Genomic DNA, 14,243 nt, shown 5'->3' with positions numbered 1-14,243 from the left:
AGCCGAGACTCTGTTTCAAGAAAAAAAAAAGAATTATTTTACTGTAAATACTGTAAAGTAGAAGTAAGCAAAATAAAGCATCAAGAACAGAAAGGGCAATGTGACCCAGTTAACACTGTGACCAACAGAGCTTCTGGACTCACTTTCCCTTTTCTCAGTGGTTACATGGATTCTTACTGGTCCTTTCTTCCCCATCTAGCCACTTGATTCTCCCTTCTAGACACTCCAGTCCGGCTGGTCTCATCCTTCCAGCTGCAACTTCTGGCCTCTGGAAAGTCTCTATGGCCCTAACCAGCTTTCTGTTGCCAAAGACCTGCTCAATTTACATTATCTCTTCTTGATCTCTGAAAATTTGGAGTATGGGGGCAAGGGTGGGAAAAGAGAAAGGGACAGTTAGTCACTCTGATGGCTAGTAGTCAGGCTGTCTACTAAACACTAGATTTAGAATTTCATGAACTCTTCACCAAGAGCCTGTGAAATCTACCTTACAGATGAAGAAGCTGGAGGAAGTTTAAAGCCACACAGCCCATTAGTGCCGGAATTCAAATGCAGACACCCGTGACCCTGTACCTTAGGCTCATTGATAAACAGCAACAGTTTCTCAGAGAGCCAGATGCATAAATTTCTGTCTCTTTCTATTTCAAAACTCAGGCTTCTCTCTCGAGCAGCCTATAACTTTGACTTCAGATTGTCTCGTCAAGTAAGGATGCTTGCTGAATAGTCAGGCCCTTCATTACGCTTGCTGTTGCTTCCTGTTTTTCTAAGACACTTTGTCATGACCCATCACTGGAAGGAGTAGAGCTCTCTCTCAACTCCTACAAGATTAAAGACATTAAAGCCATCATATAATTCTCCCTGAAAGTAAGATAATAATTCATCATATTTGTGATAATGCTGTTCATGTCCGTTATTTGCTAAGCTAACCCTCTTTTTTCTTTTCATAGACCCAGCAGAGAAAGCTTTCAACCCAGTGCTCTTTGCTAGGACAAAATATGAAGTCTCTGGTTCTGAGTTTGGCAGTGTTGCCACCTTTCTGCCCCTCGATTAGAGTTTCATTGTCCTCCTTTACTCACTGTATTCCCTCTAGTCTCTAAGCTTTTCAGAAATCTCTGTGTGTGCTTTAAATAGACCGACTGAATAATGAAATACAAATCAGAATGAGATTACTCCTTTACTCCATTGGCATTTTTTCCACGCAAAGATGAAAATACATTTATTGTTTATTTTATATTTTAAATATATAAGATAAACTTATATTAAATATAAATTTTATATTTCACTTGATCATTCACTGCCTTTCCCATCACAAACCACAAGCCACAGACTTTCTACCTGTTGGAAAGTAACCTAGGATGAAAATAGGACCCTTTGCAACTACAACTGGACACTCAAACCTGAGTTTGCCACATCTTCTCTCTCTCTCTGTTTTAAAATGTGGATGGTACGCTAACCACTGAGCATGGGCACTGGGCCTTTTTATCTTTTCTTTTTTCTTTTGCAGTTATTGTCGTTTAGCTGGCCCAGGCTGGGTTCAAACCCTCCAGCCTTGGTGTGCGTGGGTGGCACCATAACCACTGTGCTACGGGCGCTGAGCCTTCCACATCTTCTCAAACCTATAAAATAGTGAACTGCTCAAGAGCCTCCTCAGCTTGTTTCAAGCCAGTCATGCCCTCAGCTGAAAAGGCCTGAAGCTGCAGGGCACACACTGCCAGATGAAGCCAGGGCAAAACTGTGGGCTGATGTCCACTGGTGGAAGGATCACAGATGTTGGAGTTCTGGGCTTTTCTTTTTCTTTTTGGTCTGACTTACCCACATAGAGCCACAAACCTAAGATCAAACAGGTCTTTCTGAATACTTGAAGAATGGAGCAATGATCAGCTGGGCAGGGTTACCAGTTAGCCTGAGAAGCTGAACTGGAGAGCCACATCCAAGAACCCAACAAGCTTTGAGCTGCAGACCACCACCGGGTGGCACATGTTTAATTATCAGTGCAGCTGAAGCTTAGGAGTTATTACAACTGGACTGGCAAGAACTAAGTTATTAGTTTGAAACTATAACTGGATTTTCCTTCATTGCTTTTAGTATATTTCCCTTACTGTTTAAGTGTTTATTGTTGGGAGTTGAAATAACTGTGAAGCCTTTAGAAAGAATAAACTATTCACGTTGTCATAGGAAGAGACAAAAGCTAAGCCCTTAATGCTTTTGTCTCCATGAAAATTTGCTTCTTGGAGTCCGACTTGGTGGCAGGTGAAAGAGTGAATAGGTTAAGTGTGTCTATACTTCTTGTCTTCCTTCTCCCTCTCTCTCTACCTCCTGATTTCAGACTCCTCCCCAACTTCAAGTAATATCTTTATTAATTTTTTTATGTTTAAAGCTTATTTTCAATATTTAATACAGAACCTCCAGTATGTCATTGCTTTTCATATAACTTACATCCTTCCACAACACTAGATTAGCCTTCTGTGATCCCATGCACAGAAGGGGGGGTCTTAAACTTTACCCCAATAGACAGTCCAGGAAGATGTTTGTGCCAGCTTTCCATCTCTCCAAGGATATTAGTCACATGTAGTAGTATGGGGCTTTCTAGAAAGAAGGGAGGAGGGAGGAAAGGAGAGAGAGAGGAAGGAGGGAGTGGAAGGAAGGAAGAGAAATAAAAGCAATAATTCCAAACATGGCACATACCTGTATGGTAAGGTGACCAGATGTCCCGCTTTTGGTGGGACAGTCCCAATTTTTAACAATTTGTTCCACATCCTGCAGTGTTTTAGAAAAGTCCCAATTTTTGGAAAGAATGCATGACGAGCTAGGGAACAGTGGGAGAATGGGAAGGGAATATACGGTTTTCAGCTGCTGAAAAGGTTAATGTAACTCCATTTGGGAATGAAGAGGTTAATGTAACTTCATCTGGAAATGAAAAGGCTAATATAAACTCCCTACTTCCCTCCTGGGCAAGGTATCAGAAGGAGAGTGGCTCCCTCCCTTGCTTCTAGGCAAGGACAGTTAGCTCAGAAGGAGCCAAACTGTCTGGAACAAACAAGTAGGGCCCCCACCCCCCCAGAGTAAGGTGACCAGATGTCCTGCTTTTGGCAGGACAGTCCCAATTTTTAACAATTTGTCCTGTGTCTTGCAGCATTTTTAAAAAGCCCCAATTTTTGGAAAGAATGCGCGACAAGCTAGGGAACACAGGAGAACAGGAAGGGAATACACGGTTTTCGGCTGCCATGTGGCTATTTCACCAGGACATGAGTTTTATATTATTTTTGTTAATTTTATAATGTTAAACTTTAATAATAACAAATAATTGTTGAGAACTGATTATGGAGAACTGCTTATCAAAGTTTGCATTGTTGTCAGACCCCGCCCCCCAATGGTGTCCCGCTTTACCAATGTTAAAATCTGGTCACCTTACTGTATAGACAACTCATCACAAAGTCAGGTCTTACCATGGAGCCTCAACATCTTTCAGTGTCACACCAGGAATGTCACCCAAAGTCATTTATAGCCTCTGGGTAGGAGGAAACCTTTCAGACCTAGATCTTTGGCTGCTGTAGCATTTCATTCTTATAGTTGTACTTTCCCCTATCACATTTCTGATCTTCTCCCAGAGTGTCTTCTGGCCACCCTCCAGATCCCCTCTGATCTGGACAGGGACGGCTTAGGGCTTCTGACCCACCATTCCATTCATCAGAGTTCAGATCAAGAGGCCTTGCCTCTTGTGACAGCTTCACACGCCTGTGGGCTCTAGGCACAGGAGGTGGAAGATGGGAGTGGAGGGTTTCCCTGCATCTTTTAGTAGAGGCAGTGTATGCTATTCTGGTCTGTGTCCCCTTTTTGCAAAGTCACAGGTGGGATTTTGTTTTGCTTAGAAATGAGTTGGAGAAAACCTCCTCTATCAATCTGGTATTCTTCCTGCTATTCTACCAGAGGTCTGCTTGTTGTCAAAGCATCCCAATTGCCCCCCCCCCCAATTTATTCTAGGTAGACCCAGAGGGAATATTTATATAAGTTCAGCTGTCAATGACAAGCAGGCCATGTCTTTTATCTTTGTTAAGCCTGTGGTGTTGGAAGCACAGGGAAAGTTACCTTCGCTTCCCCTAAGTGACCAAACTCGAGCTGAAATTCTTGCTGCAAGAATTCTTTTCTGTTTGCTCCTTTCTTCCTCCTTCCAATAGGCCTCTGGTCATCTCACCCATCTCCGTCCGCTCTCCTTTCCTCTTCCTCCCATGGTTCTCTATCTGTCCTTTCTGCCCCACCTTTCTTGGATTTCTCTTTTCTCTTCAGTTTCTCTGAGAAGATGAGGCACAGTGAGAGCTGGAGGGGAGGGATGTAAGCGAGGGGGAAGGTGCTCTATGAAACTCCAGGGAGGATCAGGCCAGGCCTGGCCCGTAGCCTCCTCAGGAAGGCTACTGAGGAGTCCAGTATTCCTTGCCCAGTATTCTTCTTAGAAACTGAAGGAAAGGCAAAAAGAGACCCTCTCATAACCCCCAGCTCCCTGTGCTTCTAGTTGCCAACTTGAAACAAATTTTCCTGCTTATCTAAGTAGGAATCTCCTACCCAGTAGCTGAGAATGACCAAGTGCCACATTAGTGCTGCCATCTATAACACTGGTCAAAGTAGACTAATTTGCATACCAAATAGGAATACCTTTAAAACATAGACAACGATATCCCTTAGTTTAATCCATTGCATGTTATATAAATGACGGTGTATTAGGTTAGGTCATTCAAGTGATGTGCTCTTTTTTAGTTCAGTACATATTTGTATAGAGGCCATCAATAAGGGGGGCTTTGTATAGTCTGAGGATATCTACTATGAGGGCTACAAGAGCAAGCATTTTTAAACGCAGACCTTAGAAGAGTATTTTGTGTGGCCGAGAAAATGGGCCCTGCTGTGTATTCTCGTAGGTTTGTTCTTCCGTACACCTGGTTTGTGTGATTCTCTCTATTCTGTTTCAAGCCTCTTCCCTGGCTCCTTACGGTACCTTGTCCAGCAGCACCTGGATTTGCTTCATGCACTGCAGGAAAGGGTCCTGAAGTGGCCACGTCAAGGAGTTCTTGGAGATTTATTCCTTAAGTTAACAAACGATGAGGTAAGGAAGTGCCCCTCCCCCCATAAACTTAAATTGTGCGGATCTCTGTCTACTTCTTTTAACAGGGAGTCAGTGAATTTCAGAGCTGGAGGAACCACTGAGCTCCAGTCTGACCTCCTCATTCTCCATACAGATAATGGAATAAGGTTTGGAGAGATTCAAAAACTCTGCGAAAATCACCTGGCTAGCTATTGGGGATCTGTGACTAGGACCCTAAGTTAGGTCTTCTATCTTGTAGTTAGAAACTTTCTACTGTACTAAGTCTGCTTGTCTTACATGTGTATATATATTTTTGTACGCATATGAACACACTGCACATATATGTACACACAAACATGTATAAATATATGAGAATTTGTACATATGTGTGTCTTTTCACACTCCATTTTCATTCCTTAGAGATTTCTTAAAATGTGATGGGTCGTTATTGCCTTGAATATCTTTTTATTTTCACCTTCTAGAGAAAATGTATTAAATTTTTACAGTCTCTATGGTGACCTACGCAGAAAATATGATCCAAGCCATAGGTTGCAAACTTAAATGCCTGCAAGGCCGGACAGTGACATGAATGAGGGAAGTGAACAGAGTGTGGGCTGGCAGGAGGTGTGCGGCGTACAGATGTTGTTCTCGAAGAATAGCTCCTCAGCTGCATCCGATTATTATGCAAGAAAAAGGGACTAGAGTTGCTAGATCTTTTGATATTTTAAGGAAAGCTGGAATTTTCTTACTTTTAAGATATTGCCTAAGCTAATTCTAATTGGTCTGCCAGCCATTTTGGGCCTGTAATCAATATCTGTATACCAATGATTCTCAAATGTGGGTAATGACATAAATTTAAAAATTGTTTGCTTGTGTCGATTAGAGTGGATGTAATGCCATTCCTGCAATGTCCCCTTTACTCACTCATTCGTGTTCAGTGTGCTTTCTTGAGCTAAAATTTATTATAACTGTGGGGGATCTAACTTTGAAAGCTGAGAATAATGTTCCTCAGGGGACAATGCCTAGGTGAATACACAATTAGTAGAAAATGTGAGATCCACTGGTCTAGATATGTAAGGTAGATTGGGCAAAGTCCCTTCACGAAGATGATTGAAATGAAAAGGAATTACCTAAACAGAATCAGCATTAGTATTATTTCATAATTGAAAAATAATTTTTCAACTTAAGTGATCTCTCTCCCCTTGATTTATTATTTCACTTTCTCTTATTAAAGTAGGACTATTGAGGTTTTTTTTTTTTGAGACAGGAGCCTCAAGCTGTCCCCCTGGATAGAGTGCTGTGGCATCACAGCTCACAGCAACCTCCAACTCCTGGGCTCAAGCGAGTCTCCTGCCTCTGCCTCCCGAGTAGCTGGGACCACAAGCACCTGCCACAACGCCCAGCTATTTTTTGGTTGCAGCCATCATTGTTGTTTGGCAGGCCCAGGCTGGACTTGAACCCGCCACCTCAGGTGTATGTGGCTGGCGCCTTAGCCACTTGAGCCACAGGCGCTGAGCCAGGACTATTGAGTTTTGATCCCCAAGCTGTAAGAATGTTTACCCTTAAAACCAAAGATGTTTTTTTTGTTTGTTTTATTTTTATTATTTTTTAAGAGATGAAATTTTGTTGCCCAGGGTGGAGTATAGTAGTACAATCATAGCCCACTGTGCCTTCAACTTCTGGGCTCAAGCGATCCGTCCACCTCAGCCTTTGGAATAGCTGGGACTGCAGGTGTGCACCACCATGCCTGGATAATAGTTTACTTTTTTTTTTTTTGTAGGGCATGGGATCTTGCCACATTGCCCAGGCTGGTCTCAAACTCCTAGCTTCAAGAAATCCTCCTGCCTCAGTCTCCAAAAGTGCTGGGATTACAAGGGAGATCTACCTTGTCCAGCCCTAAAAGATTTTTTAAAAAGATGAAATAAAAAACCCAAATATATTAAATAAAGAACACATTAAATGAAGGATTAAGATAAACTCTGCATAGTACTCCTTTCTGATATATATTGCTCTATAAAAATATTATCATTACCTTTTCCAGGTTCTTACCATGCATTTTTGTGTTTGTTTTTAAGAATAACTTCTTGGATTATTATGTTGCCTACTTGAGGGACCTGCCTGAATGCATCTCATTGGTTCATGTGGTCGTTCTGAAGGAGGTAAATGAACTCTATGTCTGTGCTGTGCTCTGTTGGCACGTGTTATCCTCATAATGTTGCTCCTCCACCCAGTCAGCGGAGCACATGCACTGTGAGCTTGTTTTCCAGGCTAGAGAATGGCCTGAGCAGAACCACTGGCACTCCTACTCGTGGTTAAAGGAACCCACTCAAGATCAGGCTGATTGTGTTTGTCCTTCCCCTGCCTTACTGACCTCTATTCCATTTCACTGGACAAACTTCACCTATGCACAAACTAAACAGGTGTTTGAGGAGGTCTTCAGGCTGCAGCCTGTATGCTGTGTAGGGGGGTTTGTTTAGGCTCAGATATGAATCTGAATATGAAACTCAAGGCATCCTTTGTGAGTTTATAAGAGCTTAAGGTGGCTCTAGTCATCTTGCTTTAAGATTTCTACTGTGGTGATATATTAAGTACTCACTAAACACACACACACACACACACATATATATATATATATACACCAATTTTAGTTACTTTAGTTCAATTGGAGAAAAGAGTATCAGAAATCTCAAAGCTGAGTTAATCAAGTTTCATAAGAGATAGGAGGCTCTGTCTCACTAACTTTCTACTTCAATGCCCCACTACTACCAACGCAGCATAATGCCTACCACGTGTTAGCATTCACCAAATATCTGGGAAAGAAAAAGGAAAAGAAGGAAACGGAAAGGACATGGAGAAGGCCCAACATGTTTTCTGCTGCCTGGTCAGTCATACTCCCTTCCCCACTCTCATGAGGATCTGATCCACTCTTAGAGTGTATTTGTAAACCATTGTAATGATTAGTTGTTGGAGAACTGTTATGAATTCATCCATCTCAAATACAATTTATTGAGTGCCTTCTTCTGCCTAGCACTATGCTAAGATGAGAGGAAGGAGAAGGTAGTTTGGAAATTTGGGTGGATTCAAAAGGAGTATATGCTGTTGTCAGGTACCAGCCCCAACACGCTATGGATTCCCTTCCAGTGGCTTGGTGGGGTAGGAGGCCATTGGAAAATCAGAAATAATAGGCAAGAGATAAAGAAATAGTTTTTAAAGCAGCGGAGATTCAGGAGACAGCAGACCTATCTTTGTGAGGCTTCCTGTATGCCACCTGAACACCAGGCTAGCTCTATGTTTATTTCATACACCAGTGTTTCAAGCGTAAATCTCATGAAGGCGAGGCAAACAAACAATCCTGTCATGGTTCTTGCTGAGCTTGCATTTTTAAAACTACATTAATTGTATAGATTTACTTTTTACTTTTGTTGTTTTAAGGTACTTATGATCTTAATACAGAGTTTGGATAGCAAAATAGTCCAGGAGCAGGACATCAGAGAAATGCCCTAATTAGACCAAGCTCGCAAATCACAGAAGTGATTTTTTTTTTGGAGACAAAGTCTCAAGCTATTGCCCTAGGTAGAGTACCAGGGTGTCACAGCTCACAGCAACCTCAAACTCTTGGGCTTAAGTGATTCTCTTGCCTCAGCTTTACAAGTAGCTGAGACTACAGGCTCCTGCCACAATGCCCAGCTATTTTGGTTGTTGTTGTTGTTGCCATTGTTGTTTAGCTGGCCTGGGCTGGGTTCGAACTGGCCAGCTTTGATGTATGTGGTAGTTGCCCTATCCACTGAGCTATGGGCACTGCCCACAAAAGTGATTTTTTAATACCCCCAATGCCTATGTGCAGACAGACAGACTCCTTTGGCCAAACCAAGGTGACAGAAGAAAGGAGATAGTTCATCTCCTTATCTGGTCCAGAGCAATTCTTGCTGTGTTCAACAAAGTTTAAACATTCTATATTCCCAACTCCCTAAAATCACTCTCCCAGGAGCAAGCAGCCCCACCCTGGCAGAAAGCCCCTACAGCTTGCAGCCACAGCAGTGGTAGAGGGCTGCTGGGGGAGGGGGAAGTTCCAGCAAGACAGCCTTCAGAATTTTAAAGGGGCAGGTCCCCACAGTGCTTTGCACTGAAATTAAGGTTCCTTTGGAATCATTTATCTCCTTTTGTCCACCCTCTGTAATCATATCCCTAATTTAATTCCTAATCTACTTACAACTAATAATTGAATATTGGTTTCAAGGTTATAAAATCATTACTACTATTGGTGGCACCTGTACTCTGCGGGTATGATGCTGGCCACATACACCAAGGCTGGTGGGTTCAAACCCAGCCCAGGTTGGCTAAACGACAATGGCAACTGCAACAAAATAGCCAGGCATTGTTGAGGGCGCCTGTAGTCCCTGCTACTTGGGAGGCTGAGGCAAGAGAATGGCTTAAGCCCAAGAGTTGGAGGTTGCTGTGAGCTATGACACAACAGCGCTCTACTGAGGGTGACATAGTGAGACTCTGTCTCAAAAAAAAAAATCATTTTTGCTATTAATGCAAGCACATCAAGATATGACTCTTCCCTTAAGTATTCCCACAAGTACTCTGCAGATGTCCTCCCTTCTGGAGAAGAGTTGTTTCCTTGGGTAAGTCCCCGATCATGTGGCCTCTCTGTTGAGAGATCAATGCTTCATGACAATCTCTAGCAAGAAAATACTTTGGTAGTAAACCCTTCCTACTCTGTAGGACAGACTCTGGGGTTCTGCTTCAAGAACTAGAGGGACATTGAAGAGTGACTTTGCCTTTCTTTCATGCAGGGTGATGAAGAAATTAAATCTGACATCTATACATTGTTTTTTCACATAGTCCAGCGCATCCCTGAATATCTGATACATCTGCAGGTAGGCATGGCTGGGCAAGCCAACAAACTTATTTTCATGCTAAACTATTGTTTTTGGCTTCTAACTAAGAAATACTGTGAAGGCTGAAGGAATCATTAATATTTCTAAGAAGTGTTTATATGGCTTAGAATGCTATGATTACCCCCTAACCCATTATACCCTGTGGTATGAGCTGAAGTCTCTGTTTCTGAAAATGTTGAGCTCCTTTTGCCTACTTTTTTTTTTTGAGACAGAGTCTCACACTGTTGTCCTCAGTAGAGTGCCATGGTGTTATAGCTCACAACAACCTCTAACTCTTGTGCTCAAGCAATCCTCTTGCCCGAGCCTCCCAAGTAGCTGGAACTACAGGCACCCACCACAATGCCTGGCTATTTTTAGAGATGAGGTCTTGCTCTGGCTCAGGCTGGTCTTGAACCTGTGAGATCAAGCAATCTACCTGCCTTGGCCTGCCAGAATGCTGGGATTACAGGCATGAGCTACCACTCGAGGCCCCTTTTGCCTGTCACCCTGGGTAGAGTGTGGTGGCATCACGGCTCACAGCAACCTTAAACTGTTGGGCTCAAGTGATCCTCTTGCCTCAGCCTCCTGAGTAGCTGGGACTACAGGTGCCTGCCACAACAACTGGCTAATTTTCATATTTTAGTAGAGACAGAGTCTTGCTCTTGCTTAAGGTGGTCTTGAACTTCTGAGCTCAGGTGATCCACCCACCTTGGTCTCCCAGAGTTTTTTCTTTTTTGAGACAGAGTCTTGCCCTGTTGCCCTGGGTAGAGTACTACAATGGGACTACAGGTGCCCACCACAACAACTGTCTAATTTTTCTATTTTTAGTAAAGATAGGGTCTCGCTCTTTCTCAGGCTGGTCTTGAACACCTGAGTTTAAGCAATCTACCTGCCTTGGCCTCCCAAGAGTGCTAGGATTATAGTCATGAGCCACCTTGCCCAGCAAAATAGGTACTATTGTTATCACGTTTTGTAAGAAAATGAAGGGTCAAATAAGTTAAATAATTTGCCCAAGTTAACACACCTAGTAGACAAGAAAAACTAGGGTGAAACCCTAGTCTTGCAAGCAGTAGAATATGGTAAATAAACCTTGGTTCTGTGGTCTGACTCAACTTCAATTTTTGCCTCTGTTATTCACTGGATGGGTGACTTAATGAAGATTGCTTCACTTCTCTGTACCTTGGATTCCTTATTTGTTAAATGATGGTAATAATTGTATCTAATGTATGAAAAGAGCCAGGTGCCTAGAAATAGGAAGTACTCAATAAATGTTGGCTTTCCCATCTCCAAGTTGCATTCACATTTCACTATAGTGCGAGAGGCAATGTGATAGTAGGGGCCATCAGGCCTGATCATAAACAGCCCTGTTTCCCAGCCTGCTTTGACGCCCAACTCATTTGAGTTGAGACATTGCTTGTAGACAGCAATTGTTGGAATGCCTCCATTGCTTTAGAGATCTAATTAGTAGGTTCTTCTAAATTTACAAATGAAATTATTTTATGTTCATATCCAAGTCAAACAGGAACAACAGTGACTTATTGTTGGAGTGATGGCTAGACAGAGAGTAGAAAGTTTGACCTTTCAGCTTATAATTAGACGAGCCATATCTAATATTGTTAATTGTTTTGATTAAGTGGCTACTAAACTTTCACAACAGATCAAGGTAAGGTTCAGAAGAGATACAAAATGTTCCTTCTAAATACACAATGCTGCTGCTTTTTCCCCTCCATCCAGAATGTCCTGAAATTCACTGAACAGGAACACCCTGATTATTACCTACTACTGGTGTGTGTTCAGCGCCTCCGGGTATTTATCTCACACTACACCTTGCTGTTTCAATGCAACGAGGATTTGCTTATTCAGAAACGAAAAAAGCTCAAGAAGTAAGGTTCTGATGGTGCACTCTGGGGGGTTGACCAAAGGCTTCTGAGAATATGAATATAGACCAGTCACCTGGTGTCTTTCACAAGTAACCGACTTGTATGTTATGTGGCTGAAGTGCAGTGATGGGAGGTAGAAGGGGAAAGGTGGGGTGGGGAGGTTATGGAAGTGGCCAGGTTGGCTACAGGAGGGAGACACCTACTGCTTTCTGGAAATTACTTTAGAAAAAAAGCACTTTCACTCTACTACCTGCATAGACTCCCTCTTATTGTGCCAATCACCTCAAAATTATTCAATTTCCTGAAACTTGCCAGATTCAAAATTATAGCATAAATGCCAGAATATAGTTTCCTTCATTGAGTAAACAAATATTTGAGTATCTATTGTGTGTCAGGCACTGTTCTACATATTGAATATACTGAAATGAAAACATTGGCCCCAAATCCCTGCCACACAGAGCTTACTTTTTAGCATTAGATGGTGAGCAAACGAAAAGTTCAATCATGATATGTGATATGGATAAAAATAAAACACGTAAGAAAGGGGAACTTTGAATAGATTTCGCATCAGGAAGAAACAAGAAGGGTTGATGAGGGGGAATCTGAGCTTCAGAAGGATCAGAAGCAACCCACAGCAGGGTTGCTAAAGACCTGGATTTCCTTCAGACTCATTCCAAGTCATATAGAGGAAAGCAGAATCATTTCTGGGGGTGCTTCAGACCAGATAAGGATTGTTAACTTCCAAGCAAGGGCTCCTCTAATGGAAGGTATGTCTCCACCATCACCTTCCCCCAAGCTCTTTTCAGCCAGTTAATTAGCTTTCCAAATACTGCCCAATAGCCAGCTTATACTCTATAAGGTAAGCAACTTGGTTTAGAGGGCCCTGTAGATAGACCTTCACAGCAAGTTCATCTGAGAGACGTTTATCTTTCTTAGCATAATCTGTATTCAGAGAATCAGTTTCCCACTGTATAACCTGGGAATTATTACTTCCATTCTGTTAGGTCATCCATGGCGAAACTGTACAAAGGGCTGGCTTCTCAGTGTGCAAATGCTGGGCAAGATGCCTCCCCCACTGCAGGCCCTGAGGCTGTCCGTGACAGTGGGATCCACTCAGAAGAGATGCTGCAACCCTACCCTTCTGCTCCCAGTTCTGGCCCTGGTGTCACGTAAGCACCTGTTGCTGTGGAACAGTTAATAACAATGGCCTTTGGTCCCACCCAGCCTGTGTAGGTTACCAAGCCAGCCTGAATTAGGAGTAAAATGTATAGGACTCCTCCTTCCCCACTGCAGGCCCATACATGGCAGCCAAGCAGCAGACCACACGGTTATATCCCAGAGGAAGGTAATAACGTTAAGGGGCAAGCTCAGAGAGTGGGAGGAGGAAGCAAGTGAATATTTACTTTGTGGATCACCTCAACTCTTGAGACAGTGACAAAACTTTACCTTCTTCGAAGTGCAACAGAGCCAAAAAATTAAATTCCTAGAGATTATTCCCAGACTAAAGAATATGGAGGTCACTGCACCCAGTGTAGGAAAAATAAAACCCAACAAAAATCTTCCAAAAAAGAATTAAGGTTAATATTTTGTTTCACTGTTTCCTTTCACATCTGTAAATGTCAGACCTACTTTCATTTTTTAAGACCTCTAGGGTAAGATACTGTTAGATTTTATATTTGCATCCTTCATGGCAGAAGTTTTGGCATTTTTGTGCCAGAATTAAAACATGAAAACATAAAATAGCAGAATAAATACTTCTGGTCAGTGTTCATTTATGTGTATCTGACAACTGAAGTCCAGCATAACTGGAAAATCACATCTCATCTGGTGGTATGCTATCCACTGGCAAACTATGTAAATTATGTTACCCATGATTCTGAAAAACACACACTCTCCATGAAACTGGCACATTCAGAGTGGTCATTTTTACTTTTTGGTAATGCTTTGTCGGTAGTTTGAGATGACCTGTATAGCATGCTTCAGAACAAGGAATACCTTTGAAAATTTATTATGAAAATTTCAAATTCACACACAAGAGTACAGTGAACCCCATTTACCATCATCCAATCCAACAGTTACCAAGATCATGCCACACTTACTTCATCTAAGAATTTAATTGTTTTTAAGTGTGAAGATCCACGGGTGGAACAGAAGCTGAGTTTCTCTTATTTTACGTGACTCAGCTAGGGCAAGAAAGGGACAGAAGAGCGTTGGGGAGAGGTGCCCTGGGACACTGACAGGTGGAGAGGAGGGTCGGAGCTTCCTCAGGGGGGAGATGAGACTTTGGCCCACCAGCCACCTCTGCGCAGTGCCTCCTTGCTTCCAAGAACCTGAGATGGATACTTTCGGGCATCCGCTTTACGGACCGTTATTTCCAGTCTCCTCTCGGGCACAGGAGGTCGTGGGAACTCC

General features: G+C 42.6%; 1 protein-coding gene across 1 annotated transcript in view; it reads left to right on the top strand.

Moving 5' to 3' along the window:
• ARHGEF33 (Rho guanine nucleotide exchange factor 33) overlaps positions 1–14,243 on the top strand; it is a 58,728-nt gene that overhangs the window by 30,295 nt on the left and 14,190 nt on the right. The window contains exons 9-13 of the mRNA XM_003795670.2: positions 4,957–5,089; positions 7,144–7,227; positions 9,868–9,951; positions 11,686–11,834; positions 12,836–13,000. Coding sequence (XP_003795718.1) covers positions 4,957–5,089; positions 7,144–7,227; positions 9,868–9,951; positions 11,686–11,834; positions 12,836–13,000 — 615 coding nt within the window. The remainder of the gene's footprint in view (positions 1–4,956; positions 5,090–7,143; positions 7,228–9,867; positions 9,952–11,685; positions 11,835–12,835; positions 13,001–14,243) is intronic.

Source organism: Otolemur garnettii, unplaced genomic scaffold (assembly GCF_000181295.1).
Source record: "Otolemur garnettii isolate 467f Iridium unplaced genomic scaffold, OtoGar3 scaffold00095, whole genome shotgun sequence".
Classification (NCBI taxonomy): Eukaryota; Metazoa; Chordata; class Mammalia; order Primates; family Galagidae; genus Otolemur; species Otolemur garnettii.
Note: the sequence above shows the minus strand (reverse complement) of the source record. Positions and strands in the feature narration are given on the sequence as shown.